At 52.1% G+C, this 18,067-nt stretch overlaps 1 protein-coding gene across 1 annotated transcript in view; it reads left to right on the plus strand.

Annotated features, from left to right (window-relative positions):
- LOC307175048 (uncharacterized protein) overlaps positions 1–18,067 on the plus strand; it is a 310,959-nt gene that overhangs the window by 271,539 nt on the left and 21,353 nt on the right. Inside the window, exon 3 of the mRNA XM_079899857.1 lies at positions 10,374–10,537. Coding sequence (XP_079755983.1) covers positions 10,374–10,537 — 164 coding nt within the window. The remainder of the gene's footprint in view (positions 1–10,373; positions 10,538–18,067) is intronic.

Below are 18,067 nucleotides of genomic sequence, written 5' to 3' on the forward strand. Positions count from 1 at the left end.
ACTAAGTGGTCAAAGCCCAGCAGCATCGCTTACGACATTTGTCACCTCGGGCGTGTTCTTTAACCTGCCTTGGTTTCCTCATTGTAAAATGAGAGTAAGGACAGCACTTAGCCCGTCGGGTTGTTACGAGGATTAAACGAGTTAACGCACGTGAAGCTCTGAAAACACAGCCTTGCGCCACTTGCTCTCACTGCTGTCCGCCTGGCTTTTCTTTCAGTTGGTGTCCCCTGTGCATGACCGTCGGACATTTGAGGGAGGTCGTCGGATCCCCACGAGCCAGGCAGGCTGATTCACCTGTGGTGTGTGTGTGTATGGTGCCTCTTCTTCTTTCCGGAACTGACATCCCCCAGGTTTGTCCACTCGGAGCGCATGCAGCATCTTAACCCCCTACCCCCAGGAGAGAGGCAATTAGCAAACAGAAGGGAATTCCCGAGACCCTCGAAGCCACAAAGCCGCATGTGGTTTGTACTCGCAGGAGAGGGCGTGGTCACTTGCTGTTTGTCACAGGGCCACGTCGTGGGTCCCTGCAGCCATCCCGTTTGCTGCCCAGGTGGAAGGTCAGCATGCCTAGCACCCTGAGAGGAAAGTTTCCCCGGGGAGACCCGGAGCTCCCTGGCGTTCCCGCCTTTTAGGCACCCTGTGTGGCCACTGCGGGTGAGTCAGTCCCCGGAGCCCACCACTCAGCTGTCCCTGGCCACTCGTGCGGGCCAGGGTGGGCATCCTGTAGAGAACAGCCAAACCTGCCCGTGTGCCAGGCCGGTGCTGGGGAAAGCCAGGTGACTTGAAGGACGTCAGGCAGCGAGGCACTTGAAAGGTATCAAGAGCGACACCGTGGACACAGCCATCTGGTGCTCAGCTATAAAATGTGGGCCGGGTTATATGCCGTCAGCATCGCATTCAAGCAAAGAGGTTGGAAAGCTGCAGCCCTGGCACGTGTCCCTCCCCCGACGCCTGCGTGGCAGTGGCCGCCTCTTGGAGGGTCACCAGCGCCGACCGTCTCTCCACGACACAGGCGCCTCCCCTCTGGGCACTCCGGCCCCGGCTGTGAACGCGGAGCCCTCAGATGTGCTCGCTGCTGATCCAGGGGTGTGAGAGGCGCAGGGGAGGGACAGGCTTCGGGCGACACGGGTGCCGCAGCTGCAGCTGTACCGTCTGTCGGGACCGTGTGCTCGGGACACCTGTGCTGAACCGAGGCCGCGTCGTGCCTGCTGCTGGGCCAGGCAGACCTCTCTCATCCAAGTTCACGCAGGTCGTCCCTTCGCCCTCTGGCCTCATGGCGATTGTGTGAGAAGCGTGAGAGGTCACACAGGGTCCTGGCCTGTAAATGACCTCTTAAGAAGGCCATCTTGATGAGGACCCCAATGCCAGGAGTAATGACATGGGAGGTGACAGTGATAGCAACGACCGTGATCAAGGGCCCCCAGAGCACCAGCGGTCGCGAGCTTCACGGCACCACGGTCTCATCCCAGCATCCCCGCAATGCCCGGGCCCAGCCGCTCACCTTCCCTCTGCAGTCGAGGAAACTGAGGCTCAGCTACGCTGACCATCTTGTCAGAGCCGTGAAGTGAGCGTCTGAGTTCTGATTCCAGCCCAGGCTTGTCTGAGGCCTCAGCTCCACCATGATGGGGGGCGGGGGGTGTGTGGTCCTGCTAAACTGAGCATCTTGTCAGAACCGTGAAGTGAGCGTCTGAGTTCTGATTCCAACCCAGGCTTGTCTGAGGCCTCAGCTCCACTGTGACGGGGGTGGGGGTCCTCCTTTCTCCCCCAGAGCTCAGGGTTCTGATGGCAATCACATTGCCAGGTGACTCGCACGAAGATGGCTCTTCTAGCTATTTAACGGGGGAACAGGCTCCATCGCCTGGCATCTCATGTCTCAGGAGCTGGAATTAAGGTTCCCTTCACTTTGGCACTGGGCCGCTTCCCCGTTCCTGCCGGCTTTCCTCCTTAGAGAAGAACCATCTTTCACCCCCCATAGCTGCTGTTTTTCAAACATCAGTTTTAATTTGGGGCACCCTCTCTCTGAGAGATTGCAAAAATTAAATCGTTTTTAAGCAACTGAACAACACTTGTGGGGTTTGTAACAAACTTGTGAAATTTGCGGAACTTGGCGGTGGAGGTTCCCTCGGCCGATTTCCCTGGGGCCCTGAGGACCTTCACATTGGCTCTCAATTCTCTCTGGTTTAGGGTCGATCTTGCCAACTGGGGCCCGGCCGTTGCATCTTGGACCAAATTCTGAAAATATTGAGGGGCTGGGGGCAACCCCCAGTCTGGGTGTCCAGTTCTGACTTTCCTCCGTCATTGTGGGCAGGTCAAGGAGACATTGGTGGGCAGGGGCCCCTCCACAGAGAGGGGTCACAGGGCCAGGCTGAGGAGGGGACACAAATGAGTAGGCAACCTCCCCGTGTGGACGTGCACGCTCTCCCGTCCAATCAGATGACTCCAGGGTCCCCTGAAGGGTGGGACCACATTCTAATTTATGCCAGTTTCCTCTCCTCTGCAGAAGGCCCTCTCCACTCAGGGAAAAAAGCAGCAAGACAATTTCCATGCGTCAGCTGTCACCAGCTTGTCTTGTCACGGTCGAAGCCGAGCAGGCCAGGCTGCCTGTGTTTCTGGCTCCTCCAAATTCTTAGCTGGAAACGCAGCTTCATGTGGTCAGGACACAGACGGTGTGAGGCCAGCAGGATGAACTGAACTTTAGAACTCACCCTTGCCTGCTGGGCAGGGCCTCTGACGTAACAGGGAGCCCGCTCTCTCTGCAGGAGGACTTACGGGAACAAGGGGCTAGGTGGGCTTGTCCTGCGGATTTAGAAGGTGATACCCCTTTATTTATCTAGAGCACCTGGAATCTGGGTGCTAACCCTGTCTCCACCCTTTACCGGCCGTGGACATTGGACGGTCTCCTCATGTGTACAGCGGGGCAAACATTAACATCACAGAACTGTCATGAAGCTTAAATACACATGATATGCTTAGAACCATGCCTGGCAGATAGTATATGTGTATTATATCAATTACATTATTATGAATGAGAAACTGTCTCATGCTCGGTGAGACTCACAGAGGATACTACAGACACCCTCCCAGAATCGTGGCCCCCAAAGATGTCCCCAGCCGCATCCCCAGAACCTGGGAAGGTGTTAGGTTACATGGTGAAGGAGAATGAAGGTTGCGGAGGGAATTACGTGTGCTCATCAGCTGACTTGAAGACACGGAGCCTATCCTGGATTCTCCAAGCAGACCCAGTGTAATCACAGGAATCCTCGAAAGTGGAAGATGGTGGGGGGGAGAAGAGGAGAGTCAGAGGAGATGTGAAAGATGGGGAGAAAGGTACCACGAGATACCTCTAAAAGCTGGAAGGGGATGGACACATAGGCTCTCCTGGAGCTTCCAGAAGGTCCGCAGCCCTGCTGTCCCTCGGTCTTAGTGTAATGAGACCCGTGGCAGACTTCTATAGAATGGTGAGGTGATAACCGTGTGTTACTCAAGCCACCAAGTTCGTGGTCATTTAGTTATAGCAGCGGCAGGAGACTAATCCACGTGGTTGTGCCTTGTGTGTCCCGTGGGCTGCCTCTGTGAGTGTCCCAGACGCCCTCCACCACCACCCCAGTCCTCCCACAAAGCCGTTCTGAGGAGGGTGCACGTCGTGATACACCCCTCCAAGAATCCGTGATGCTCTGTGTAATCTGACCTCTTCTGGAGCTGCTTGGGGCCACTCAGGGATTTTCTTCCACCCACAAAACCTTTAGGTTCCATTAGGACAAGGAGGCAGCTGGCATTTGTGACAATAGAGGTACTGCATCACAGTTGGGGTGCTTCTGGGGCTCACACGGCTCCCAAGCGGTTCAGGGGTCGTACCACGTTCTTGGACTAAAAATGCGGAAGGCCAGGCATGCGTTTCCCAAACGACTCCACGTCTTTAAGAAAACTGTCAACAACGACAAAAACATGAGCGCGACATGGATTCTCGCATGAATCCACTGCCTCTCCATATCATCAGAGGCCGATGTTCTGGAAGGACTTCCTCCTTCCACAGAGGAAGCTGAGGTCTCCCACTGGCGCAGGATGACGAGGCCGGTTGGGCTGCCCCCAGCCCCGCCGGGCGGCATCTTCAGAAGCTCCCGGTGCCCCCTCCCTGGACCTGCTTTCCCAAACAAGTTGAGGATTTATAACTTCTTTCATGGAAACATCTGGCCCATTTCCACCAAGTCCTTCTTTTTTTAAAAAATCTTTCATCCAGAGTCATTTGGGTTCGATTCTGTGTCTTTATTTCTTTTTCCCCCTCCTTGTTCTTCTTTGGCCTTTGGAGACAGTGGAAGGGAAGAGTCAGACCACTCCCACAGCTAACGACTTGGGTTAGGAGTCACGCTGGCGGGGACCCGACTTCTTCATTTCTTCTTTGGCCACAGAGCCGCCCCTACCAACCGCCGGGCCCCCGTTGTTGTTGTTGCTGTTTTTTTTTTTTTTTTTTGAAGTTCTTGTTGGTTTTGTAAATTCGCTAGCTCTGTGCTTTTTCGACTTGGCTTCCTAGCCCACAGGCAAAACCAGGGCAAAGAGAACAAAGAGAGGCTGGCAGGAGACGGGGCCACGCTTAGCCAGGCCACTGTGCTCGTCACGGGAGGGGTGCCGGCCAAGATGCAGCTGAAAACTTCTCCTGGCCTCGGGCTTTAAAATACCCACACTTCCTGCTCCTCAGAGAGGGTATGCACAGAATGCGAGTGACTCACCAGCGGTGGGTTTCAGATGTGTCTGTCATAAGGAGGTCGCATCAAAAGCCCATCCTGTTTCAGATGTTATTTTTTCTGCTCTCAGCTATGCAGCGCTAGAAAAGCTGAAGGCCTAGAACCAGTGTTTGTTTGGAGTGCAGAAAGTGAAGGGCAAAGTCATTGCGCCGCAGCAAGCAAAAACCCAACCCTTAAGGGGAAAAAAACAACAAAAAAACCCAACGACCAACATGTACACAGTGTGGAGATTGTGTTTCAAAGCCTTGTTTTCGAAAACTTTAATTGTATTTCAACTCAAGCCAAACTGTCAAAACATGGGAAGGGGATGTGCCTGCTTTGAAAACGCGTTAGCCGGCTTATGGAAAAGCCCGTAATTGATATCCAAGACGAAACCAGAGCTGGGGCGGGTGGAGGCAGGAGGACGGCAGTTCAGAACAGCTCTGATGTACTTCCCTATCGACCACGTGCAATTTCACAGATCTCGGTTCCTGAAGTGGGGGATTGGAGAGGAGAACAAAGGGGGAGCACAAAGCGCTCCGTGAACGGAGAGGGTTTAAATTATCAGGCCCGGTGCATCGTGAATTCTCATTTACATAAGGGGGAAACCTGGTAGAGAGCCTCTCAACCTCCATCGCAGTTTATAAGTAACAGCAGGCTGCACGTTCTTCTTCTTTTTTTTTTTTTTTTTTGCGGTACGTGGGCCTCTCACCGTTGTGCTCTCCCGTTGCGGAGCACAGGCTCCGGACGCGCAGGCTCAGCGGCCATGGCTCACGGGCCCAGCCGCTCCGCGGCATGTGGGATCTTCCCGGACCGGGGCACGAACCCGTGTCCCCTGCATCGGCAGGCGGACTCCCAACCACTGCGCCACCAGGGAAGCCCAAAGTTCTTCTTTGTGAGAACCTTCTTCCTCCTTTTCTGCTCTGCCCTCAGGGCTGAGGCTCTCCTGGGGGGTCTCCCTCCTCTCCGGGCAGACCACTCCCATCTGCCTGGTTTTCAGGCCACTTCTCTCCTTCCAGACTCCACTCGGCCACTTCCTCCAGTAGATGACCCTGAGGGTTGAGACTTTGCCCTACTATTCTGCCTCTCCTTCACGGATCTTCTAGAACTTTCTAGTTTCCAGTGCAGAGATTCTGAATCTTCTCCTTATGATGTCTGAGAGTTCTTTATGTTTGTAAGCCGTTCTCAAATAAAATTAAACTTGAGCTAAATGATTAAGGCTGTAGGCCGTCTGACGCATATTGGAGTAGGGCCAGAGCCGGCATCAAAGCAGACCACGGCAGGAGTGGAGGTACCAAAAGGGCTGGGAATTAATGACCAGCGACTTGTGCCCCCCAGAATTGGCCCATGGTTTTCTTCCTCCTTCTTTGGTCAGGCCACTGGCCTCTGGGCAGACCAGGTTCATCTGCAGGCCCTGTGGCCTGGGACCGTCTCTGTCATCTTCCCCTTGAATGCTGACGTTTCCAAACAAGCCTGGGCACCTATAATGTGGATGCCTTTAGGTGTGAGAAGTCTCTCTTCTTTATCCTGGTGACGCAAGACAGCCATCCCTCTCTTCCGCCTGGTTTTGCTGACCTCTCCCAAGTGGAAAACATCCCATACAGCCCACTCTTGGGGGAGTGGACTTTTCGGGTTTGTGGTCTGGGACTCTCTGTGGACCTCAGAAAAGAGTTGCCGGATTAAAAAACAAGGCAATACTGGACGTCCAGTTACCTGTGAATTTCAGATCAACAAAGAATCGTTTTTGTAATGCAACAAAGAATCGTTTTTGTAATGCAACTATGTCGTACATGTTATAGTTTTAAAAGTATGTCCCATGCAACATTTGCGACAGACTTACAGTAAAAGTTGTGCGCCGTGTGTGTGAGGTTCCCATTTAACTGGGTGCCCTGTATTCTTGTTTGCTCACTCAGGCAGCCTTCTGGAGCCCCTTCTGTTCTAAGTGGACATGGGCTCCACAAGCCATGAGAGGGAGCCGCTTCTAATCGGGATCAGAGGCTGGTAGGGCTGTGTTCTCCCCACAGGGGCTCAGTATGTACAAGAAGAGCTGATGGTATTAGGAGGAGGCAACTGACACCAGGCCCGTAGGCCACGTCTGGACAGTAGGGTCATCCCTTCGACAACCTCCAAACGACTGCAGAGCCAGCAGAAGCCGCCACCACACAGCTCACATAATGATAGCTTTCTCCTTTCTCATTCCAGACAGTTTGGATTCTTTTTTTAAAAAAGTTGCTTTTGGGAAGCAGCAGGGGGTGCGGGGAAACGCAGAAGCTGGCCACCAACGGAAAACAGGAAAGGAGCGCCTCTGATTAAAAGCAGGCAGCTCCCCGCTCCATCTGCAGCGCTAGGAACCCAGCTGACGAGGGAGGCTCTTCCCTCGCTGCTGCCGCTGCGGGCAGGCGGCCTGGACAGACCCGACGGGGCAGCACTCAGGGCGGCTCGAAGAGGAGGGCCAGTGTGTAGTCAAGCCCTCTCGCCACAAGACGTCTGCACCCTCAGACCCCTACCAGGTTCCACGTTCCTTCCTCCCCCACCAAAAGCTCACGCTGGGCTCCAGGCCGGGTGCTCAGATACACAGAGTTTTGCATGAGCTTGGAGCCACTCAGAACCATCTTCCATTTCTTGCATCACAGACAGGAAAGTCCCCTTTCAGTCTCCAAGAAATGCTCTCAGTACCAGGCGTCTACTCTTGAGCACCATTGCCAAGATCCTTGTGCAACTGTATATACATTAGAACACAGCCATGCTGTATACAGGTCAGCAGGATCATGTTTATTCTATAGATCCCAGAGAAGGCTCAGAGATGGTGAACGATTGGCTCGTGGTCACACAGCAAGTCACTTGTTCCTATAATACATGAGTGTTAAGTGCAGTGGAGGTGTTAGAGAATCAAAGCTGAAAAAGATATTGTTCCTGGTAAAATTGTGAGGAAGGCAGATACCTCTGGACCCAATAGGAATACAGCGGGGAAAGGTACAGGATAGCGGTGTGAGGTACAGGATAGCGGCATGAGAGACGAATAAATCACGCCAGGAGGAGGGAGAGAGTCATTTTGCGGGGGTTGAGGGGAGGGCAGGGGGGTACAGGAGTGTGGTCAGACATCGAGCTGGGGTTACAGGCCAAAGTGCGGGTTTCTGGTTCTGAGGCTAAGTGTCCGGGTCGTGCTGTGAGATATCAGGCCAATCGTGGCCAAGGCCGAGCTGGCCTGGGGCATGTGGTGTAGGCAGAGAAGCAGAGGATTAGCTGTCAGGAGAGCTGAGCCTAGTGTGGCTCCTGACATGAGCAAATTGTGGGCAGGTCATCTTACCTCTCAGGGCCCTCTCCTGGGTTTCTCATCGGAAACCTCTCATTTGGGGGGCTGGATTGGATGATTTCTAAGATCTCTTTTAGCGCTAACATTCCAGCATTCGCTGTGAAGCCCTCGACCCCGTCCATCACATTGACTCAACCGGGCTCAGCGTGGTCCATGGCGATGATGGTTCAATGAGTCAGGTGATATTTACTGAGCACCTACTACGTGCTGGGCTGCGGTAGAGTCGAAGCACCGCTGACACAGGCTGTAGCCCTCAAGCTTCAGAAAGCACTCTTCTTCGGGCTCAGGTCTTGTTGGTCTCTGCACGCTAGCTCACCATCACTTCTGCTCACCGGGTGAGCACAAAGGATCGCTGGGAGGTTGCAGACGTGAAGCCTCAGCCAGCTCTCACTTTGATCTTAGCAGAGTTGCATTCGGCAGCTCTGCTGCTCTCTGCTCCTGTTCAGGGCGAGGGAACGGACCTTTAAACAGATCAGTGTAAGCAGGACCCTGCTGAAGAGACGTTTCCAAAGCCTGTGGTCAGGGACCCAGGGCAACACCAGCAGGGCCAGACGGCGATGCACTGCGGGTGGGCGGGTGGAAGTACCTGGAAGCACCCAGAAGCGGTCATTTCAAGGGACGTGCTTGGGAAAATCTGGGGGTCAGGAAAGAGTGGTTGAAATCGGCATTCCTCTGCTGATATATGATGCAAGAGACTCAAAGGAGAATTTAGGCCTTTAGGGAAAGGCATTAATTAGACCCGGGGCCCAGGGAAGGAGCAGGGGGTGGCAGGGACACCAGTGGCAACGATGAGGCTGTACCTTCCAGTAGGAGCGGGGCTGGGAATTTCACTTCCTTCTGGTGCATTAAAATGCTAGATCATCGCTCAATTCCTCATGGTTAGAAGAGACAGCTAGGAGACTGTGCGTCCCGTTAGCCCAGACAGTCCAATCCCCACTGTGGTCCAGAATAACTGTGAAGAGTTCCCCCTTTTATTCTCAAAAGCACACTTGTTTGAACAATATATTATAGGGTCACTCTTGAGCTGAACCCAATGACTATTTTGAAAGCTCCAGCGACTAGCTTAGGGGAGATGAGGGTCTGAAAGAATAATGCCCAGTTTCCGGCCCCATTCAATGCACCAATTTCTTTCCAAGAAGCTCAAAGTGCTTCTCGGTTAGGACAATTTGTCATCGGGTCTTGCTGCTTCCCGTTGCCAGGTTCATACTAATGTTCTGGACCTTAGAACAAAGATTTTTCAAACCCAAAATAACCCGGGAGCACTTTGGAAGCTGTTTCTGATTTTGCTTCTCCAGCCACTGCCCCCTCCACCCCTCCTTAAGCATCTGTCCATTCCATTCCTTATCTGGTGATCTTAGTGCTCTGAAGAATACCATTAGGGAGGTGCTGCCCAGAATCACTGCATTCACAGGGAGGTCAGGGGGCCCTCGGGAGGTAGCCTGACCTGGTGAAGAGGACACGGACCCTAGAGCTCCAGTCCTGCTACATTGGCTGGGTGACTGAAAGCCTAGGTGTCTCATGTGTCAAATGGGCATAAGGTTGGTGAGAGGACTAAACAAAGAAAAGAATGACTAACGGTAAAATTTAAGATATGGCGATATGTTAGTTAGTGGCTGGAGCTGTTTGTGGGCCTGAGACCTTCCTAAAGCACTGAAAGTCATCTCTGTGTGCACTTTCCACACTGCTGATGAGGGTGGCTGTGATTCTGTAAGTTAAAAGTCACTGCTGTGTGTACATATATACAGTGGAATATTACTCAGCCCTAAAAAAGAACGAAATAATGCCATTTGCATTGCATGGACCTAGAGATTGTCATACTGAATGAAGTAAGTCAGACAAAGACAAATATCATATGATATCACTTATACGTGGCATCTAAAAAAAGGGTACAAATGAACTTATCTACAAAACGGAAATAGAGTTACGGATGTAGAAAACAAACTGATGGTTACCAGGGAGTAGGGGTGGGAGAGATAAATTGGGAGATCGGGATTCACAGATACACACGACTATATATAAAACAGGTAACTAATAAGGACCTGCTGTATAGCACAGGGAACTCTACTCAATACTCTGTAATAACCTGTATGGGAAAAGAATCTAAAAAAGATTGTATATATACACATATTTATGTATATACACATATATATATATATGTATATGTATAACCGATTTACTTTGCTGTGTAGCAGAAGCTAACACAGCATTGTAAATCAACTATATGCCAATAAAAATATTTTTAAAAGTCACTGGTCACAGGATCTGGGAATCCCAGAGCCCTGAACCTGCCCATGTGTCAAGTGAGTGGATTTCAGCACTTTTCTCCTTTCCTGTGTCCACAGAAGTGAACTGGCCTGGAGACAGGAATGTGTTGATGCTAATGGGAAGCCCTTTGGTGAGGCGGAAAGGTGCTATCCCGTGCACCCAGGGAAGCCACCCAGCAGCCACCAAAGCCGCTCCCTGCCCTCATGGAGCTTACACTCTGGAAGGAGAGATAGAGAATCAGGTAATGCGCTGAGTGTGTGAGGAGGAGTGAAGCCAAATTAGAAGACTGGGAGACTGGGCTGCTACTTTTGATGGGATCATTGGGGGAGCCTCTCAGAGGGGGAGGCATCGGAATAAGCCATGTGATGAGTTGTGGGAAGCGTCTTCCAAGGTCAAGGCCCCGAGGCACCAGCCAATCAGTGCCTGAGGAAGAGTCAAGGCCAGATGTGCAGGTGGGACAACAGTGGTGGGACGGGAGGCCAGGAGATGGGCTGTCTCCTATGCCAGAGTAAGGACTTGCCGGGGGCTTTTGTGGGTTTTTTCTAATTATGATGAGAAGCCTTCAGAAGTTCTGGTCAGAGGAGTGATGCAATCTGACTGACATCTAAATAGGGTCCCTCTAGCAGCTGGATGGAGACTGGATGGTGGAAGGACAAGAGTGAAGGTGTCTTAGGACATTATTGCAGCAGTTGCGGTGAGAAGCAGTGGTGGGCTGGGCCCAGTGATAGCAGCAGAGGTGGCGAGAAGGGATTTGGTTCTGGCTCTATTGTGAGAATAGAGCTTATAGGGATTTGTTGCTGGGTTGGATGTGGAGAGTGAGAAAAAGCGGGGAGTCACTAATGATGCCAAGTGTTTCAGCCCTGGCCATGTGGCAGTTCCATTTATGGAGGTGGGGAGCATTGCGGGGGGTTAGGATTGAGGGAAAATCAAGACTCTGCTCTTGAATATTTTGCCTTTGAGCTGCTACCTAGAGACCATGTGGAGATGTTGAGTAGCACTTGTATATATTTTATGACAGGTGTTCTATTTAAAATATTCATCAGCTCCTCAAAAAACTAAACATAGAATGACCATATGATCCAGCAGTTCTGCTTCTGGGCACGTACCCAGAAGAATTGAAAGCAGGGTCTCAAACAGGTATCTGTACACCCATGTTCACAGCAGCACTCTTCACCGTAGCCGAGGGGTGGAAGCAACACAAGTGTCCATTGATCGATGAGTAGATACACAAAACGTGATATGTCCATACCATGGACTATCATCCAGCCGTAGAAAGGAAGGGAATTCCGACACCTGCTCCAACGAGGATGAACCTTGAGGACATTATGCCACGTGAAACAGGGTCACGAAAGGACCCATGTTGTATGATTCCACTTATATGGGGTACCTAGAGGAGTCAAATTTAGAGACAGAAGGTAGGATGGGAGGTCGGGAGAGAGGGGAATGAGGGGTTAATTTTTAGTGGGCACAGAGCTTCAGATTGGGAGGATGAGAAAGATCTGGAAAGGGCTGATGATGGTGGCACAACAACGTGAATGTACTTAATGCTGGTTTGAAATGGTTAAAAGGGTAAATGTTACCTACATTTTACCACAATAAAAAGTCACCAACCACCGTGGCAGGGGTGCTGGCCAGTCACGTGGGCGCTTGTCGTAAAGGACAAGGTCAACTGTAGCAAGCGCACCACGAACGCTAGCCCTGGATAGCGAGTATATAACTCAATGCAGTGGCCCAGGTCCCTGTGCTACCCTGAAGTTAGAGCCAGGACACTGGTCACACCACCTGGGGAGAGCAGAGGGGGTGCTAAGAGGTAAAGGAGGCACTCTGACCTCCCCACGACCAACACTCAAACACATGAAGCTCTAAAAATGAAGCAGCTGGACGCCATTCTCCTCCGAGTGGACACGTCCTGACCAAGTGCATCGATTCACACTCTGCGGGCTGCCCCTGCAGCTAAACACGCAAACATCCTTCCTTCCATCGTCTTTGCTGTCTGCATACACTTAGTTGCCAGGTTGGCCGTCTCTCCCCTTGGTCCCCACCATGCCAGTCCCAAGGCCACCACCCCATGGAGGCTCTTTATTTCTTCCTGGAATGAAGCCACTGTGTCCTCTTGCCTCCTGGCCTGGGGAGACCAGCAGCAAGGGCGCTGGTGGAGGTGGGGTCAGTCAGAGCCACACTGCTGAGAGTCAGTACCCAGGGAGGACCGTGAAGGGCTGTGGAGCGCAGTGCTGGAGATCTCAACCCCACAGGTAAAGCTGGGTTGAGGACAGATCCCAGGGTTTACAGGGTCAGGGCAGGAAGAGGCATCGGCACTGCCCCAGGGCTACTGAGTCAGGGAGTGTGTGTTTCTGTCCCAAAGAATTCTAAAATGCAGGACGTGGCAGCTGATGCCTCTGAGCTGGTCTCCCTCCCTCCCATCCACCCATCCCGGATTCATTTTTCCAAAGCTTGGCTCTGAGAGGGGCCGTCCGCGCGTTGAGCCTTGGGCAAATCTTCAAAGCTTCTCACTGTACAGTTGACATTGAGATGTCTCACCCCAGCGTTTGCAGCCCTCTGTATTTTGCACTTGGCCTGCCTTTCAGCTCAACATCCTCTCCACACTTCAGGCCCACAACTGTTCCCCCAGATGAACTGCTCACCGCAGAGTCCTGAGTGTTGCACATCTCTGCTGAAGCTTTGCTTTCAGCTGGAATACTTGATTTCCTTTATCCCTTTGATCAGCGGTTGCCAAATCCTATTCTCAGAGGTGACTTTACCAGGAGGTTAATAAAGTTTAACCTCAGGGCCCCTCACTTGCACCATCCCTCCCTCGGACCTGGAGACGCCGTAATAATCAGTTCACATGGGCATGTACTTTGTAAAATTTGCAGCAGCAAGATAAGTAGGTTAGGACTTTTGTCTCTTTCCAACCCAACTTTGCCTCTACACGCCTCACTAGTTTCTCGTGGTGTTGAAGTGGCTTTGAGCATTTTTGGGATCTGGCTAAGGGAAGATTACACTGGGGGGATATTGAATTTGGACCGAGTGGGATGTTTATGCAGTGTGCCGTCTCTTCAGTATATACCAAGTGATTCCTAGCTGTTCTGGCGTAGAAGTTGTTTCCCTCTCGGTACCCGTGCTGGCTTGTCGGGCATTGACATGTGAAGGTGCAGCACCTGGGGTCACATCACCATATGAATCCTGTGGCCTCTGGGCCCAGAACCAGGTCCGTGGGGGAGCAGAAGCAGAGTTTGCAATGTGTGGAGCCAGAATCTGATCTGTGGAGAGTTCTTTCAGTCATCGGAGAAAGTTCTGTTTTCATTGACACCTAAACAAAATGGAAGTCCTCTCCTGTTAGGAAAATGCCCTGTAATGCGGCAAAGTACCATTATGAATGCACAGAGGTGAGTTACGGAGGCCAGGAGGGCCTCAGGGAGCCTGTGGCTGGCTGTGGAGCCCTTAGAGGATTGTGGTGGTGCGGTTGTGAGCGTGCAGGTCTCCGAGTTGGAACACACCTTCCACATTTTGTACGTATACGTATGTGTCTGTGCTATGCAACCTATAGGTACCTATGTCTGCCACATGTATAAGTGAGGATCTGTATCCCTAATGGATGTATAATGAATTACGTTCCACGACACTGAAGGAACGTGTTGTAGAAACATGGGAACCAAAGGAAGCCGGATGGTTCGATTGGCACAGAAGCTGTAGAATTTGGGATTCTTGGTTCAAATCCCTCGGCAGGCGGGGTTCAGGTACCATTCTGTCATCCCTCAGTGTCAGGAAGGGGCTAACAAGTGAGGGCAAGAGGGAGGCCCTCTTGTTGACTGCCCACACAGGACAGCCCTCCACCTGCCCCAGGTGAGCAGCGAGGGTAGAAGACTGGGGTGAGGTTTGCTCGGAGCTCTGTGAGCAGGTCCTGGGCCGGGGCACACTGAACAGAGCGAGAAGCAGGCAGCACCCCAGTACACTCGAAGGCAGATCTACTGACGTGTTCAAGAGCATCTCACCCCCCTGAGGGCTAAAGTAAGTCAGGAAGCCCCAGGAGGTGGGTGGGGCCATGGGAGCAGGGACACAGTCCCGCTAGGGCTCCAGCACCTCAGGCCTCTCCCAGGAGGTAGGGGAAGACTGGAATGATTTTAGCTTTTGAAACTGTCAATCTGCCCAAGTGTGGGTTTGGCTGACGGGCTGGAAAATTCCTAGGGTTACAATTCAAATAAGAATAATAGCGCTGGAATCAGGAGTATAGCTTTTTACTTAAATTATGTTCCCAGATCTCTGTGAAGTCAATCCAAAACATAATTAATACTGGGTTTTTGTTGTTGTTGTTGTTGTTTTACTAGGGAGCATAAGTTTTCCTTGTAAGGATACACACAGACACACACGCACACACACACACACACACACACACGAGTGCACTCATGATACAATATATACACATGTATTTGCCATGAAGAAGTAATTGGAGAGATGGAAGACATCCCCAAATTGCTGGTAAATGTCAAGTGAAGGAAGCTGGTGACTGTGTTCCAGTATGGGGAGCCTCTGAGCAGCCCTCATGACAGTGCCCTGGCCTGGGGAACGTGCAGGGACCCCAGCCCCATATCGCCACTGCCTTAGCCTTAGGAGCCCAGCACACCTCCTCCCTCCCCTGTCCTGCAAATTAGAAGTCAAGTTCCAGTCCCGTAATGCCATTCACTCTCTCTCTGTCTCTCTTTCGCCCTTACTCATCCTCCCAGACCTGCACCCCACCTTCCACCTGGTTTTGAAAAACGGGTACACAGCATTTACACCTGCTTCTCCTTTGGGAGGAAGGAAGGGACATGGGAGAGAAGTGTCTTAAGATCTGGGATGCTCACAGAATAAGAGCAGAGCTTCAAAAGACTGACATGGATGAGGCCGGAAGAGAGAGAACACTTGGGGGGCTGAGCAGCTGGGGCATCGCAATCTCTGGGGGCCCTGGAGAGCGAAAGGGAGTTTGCTTTGGGGGGGGTGATCGCCTTTCACGGGCAGTGGCCGCTCTCTCCGTGCTGCTGCGTGCAGCCCTGGGCACAGAGCTGGCCGCGGTTGTGTTTCTGGTTATGCTAATGCATGGCACTCTGGACGGGACTCAGGGTGAACCTCAGGAAGCAGGACGCCAGGGCCCAGTGACCCTGGAGTGCCATCCGGGGCCTTCGTGTCCTGGAGCAGTCTCTCCCTGGTTCTGAGATTCCCCCTCCGAGCCTGGACACACTTCTTCTCTTCAGCCTCGGTAGATCTGAACCCGAAGTGGGTCCCCTGCCCCCAGCCCGACTCCTTAGCCATCCAAGCAAGAGCTGAAAAGCCGTGATGGGGAACGTTCCCACAGGAGAACACGGAATTATGGTTAGATGTGCTCTTTGGAATATGGTTTGCAAAGCGCTTACATCCCTGCCGTTGGAGTGCCCCCAAACCAGCTGGAAGGGAGTACGAGCTCAGTCCCTCATCAGAAAGAACCGTCTTACTAGTTCAAAGGATGACTCAAAAAAAACAAGCAAAACCACCACCATCCCTATAGAGCCCTTCTCCTCAAATCATCTTTCAGCCAGAACCCTCCCCAGCTGGGTGCCTGGAAGTCCCTCACCTGGTCCACTCCCAGGTCTCAGCCTCTTTCTGCTTCTTGTGGTTGACGTGGCAAGTCCCCTTCTCCTGGGTCATCCCAGTCTCCAGAGACCGGCCAAGCACCAGGGCAGTCACCGTTGTGATATAGAACTTGCTGCCACCAATGACAAGGCTGAGAAGGTCCAGGGGAGGGGGGCTGAGGGCCCGCCCATCTCCCAAGGATGCAGCCGGGGTGAGTGAACTGTGCCATCCAGCCCAGAAGGACCCTTTCCAGGGATGCAGACTGCGACTTTGCGGCAGCTCCTGGCACGGCTGCATTAATTCATCGCCCTTCCCAGTGGTGCCTGAAGAAGATGGAGCCTCAGAGGTTACCTTCCAATCCAAAATCTAAAATTATTTTAGAAGATAGTTCAAATATTCTACCTGTTTACAGCACATGTGTTCCATCGGCGGCCACGCTGAGTTTAGCACCCAGATCACAAGATTCGTTAGTTGCAAACGAAAGGTGGTCACGGTTAATCCCTCCACGCGTGACTCACACATGGCGGGAGTGATTGGGGGATCCTGGGGGTGAAAAAATTGCCATTATGGTCCAATGCCAAAAGAAGGAAAGGAAAACATAAAGCGAGGAGAGAAGGAAAGAAAAGGACCGGAATGAGGTCACCAGCATCTTCTGATCACCTGCTACGTGCTAGTGCGTGTCGCTCATTTTTGTACCATATTTAATTCACACAGCCTCTCTCGGGAGTGGAACTACTCTGCTCATTTTACAAACCAGATGAGGAAATAGATGCAGAAGGGGTCGTGTCTCCAGGTCACCCAGCAGAGCCCTGTCCCTCAGGACTAGCAGAGGGGAGGAAGGAAGGAGGCAGACAGGAAAGATGGAAGGAAGAGGACAGCCTAGAGGCATTTGCTGGAAACCTGTCGGAGAAGCGATCGTGCTCCAACCTGGGGACCATCATCAGATCCACACACCGTCTAGAGAGGATGCTGCTTGTGGGCGGGGCCGCATGTGAGGGGCGGTCCTGCTGAATGTTTTGAGGTTGCGGACCTTCACCCACAGCACCAACCTTCTGTTTGCTGTGCATTTCCTGCTGCTTTGTCTCCCAGGTTCCCTCTGCCATGGAAGACGCTTTTCTGCTAATTCTGTCTAGGACTGAATGCAAGAGAGGTTTAGAACCTTCCAGAAAACGATCGTTTTGTGTACAAATGGAGAGAGTAGGAGAAGAAGCTTTGGAATCAGACAGAATTGGGTCCTGGCCCTGCTGCTGACTGTGTGACTTTGGGCAAGTTACTTAACTTCTCCAAGCCTCAGTTTTCTCAATCACAAAATGGGGAGAATAATAGTGTCTCCCTCCCAGGGCTGTTTTAAGGACAAGATGAGGTCATGTATGTCAAACGTTTAGCACCAAATTTGGCATATATTAAACACTCAATGTCCATTGCCTTGTATTACTTTTAGTATGTCCCAATGAAACGGCCCTGATCTAAGGAGTGTCCCATCAATAAAAGTTTCTACAAAAGCAGCCCGGGTTTGGGATTATTTGGTCAGATGCACCATGGTCTGCTGAGGTGGGTGTGAGGCCCTGTCCTTGGCCCGTTTCCACAGAAGATGTCTGGGGAGTGGCGGTGGTGAGGGGGTAAGAGCGGGTTTGGGGGAAGCAGGGGGGCGGCCCCAGGGGGAAGCTGGATTTAGGTGGCATCACCTGGTGGTGCTGAGGACACAAATGGACGGTAGGCAGCCTCACTTGGAGCTCCGCTTTTCCTACAAATGGAAAATGCTTTGCCCCTCTGCCCAAGATGGTGCCTCAGATCCTACAGAGATACTTTCGGTTTGGATCTCAAACTCTTTGGGGGCTTCAGAAAGGTCTGGAAAGAGTCAATGCCTTAAGCCATTGCCACCTCCATCAGAGAGCTGACATGTAGCTGCCCAGCCCCCAGCCCCCCGCCCCGTCCTACACAGCATTTTACGTGGCAGTTGGCGGGACGAAAGGGTTGAAGAGAGAGTCTGCAAAAGGGACTATTTAACCGATAGGGGCACACATTCTGCCCGTTTGATAACTTTTCCAAGAGTAACCCCACAGGCCAAGCGTGAGGGTCTCCCCTACCCCCTCCATAGGCCTTAGTGTGTTCTTCCTGTTGGTAGTTCCGATAGAGAGAAATTATTTTCTACTCAGTGGCTTTGGGGTAGAGAGAGAAAGTGTATGTG

This window comes from Stenella coeruleoalba (assembly GCF_951394435.1).
Source record: "Stenella coeruleoalba genome assembly, chromosome: 16".
Lineage (NCBI taxonomy): Eukaryota > Metazoa > Chordata > Mammalia > Artiodactyla > Delphinidae > Stenella > Stenella coeruleoalba.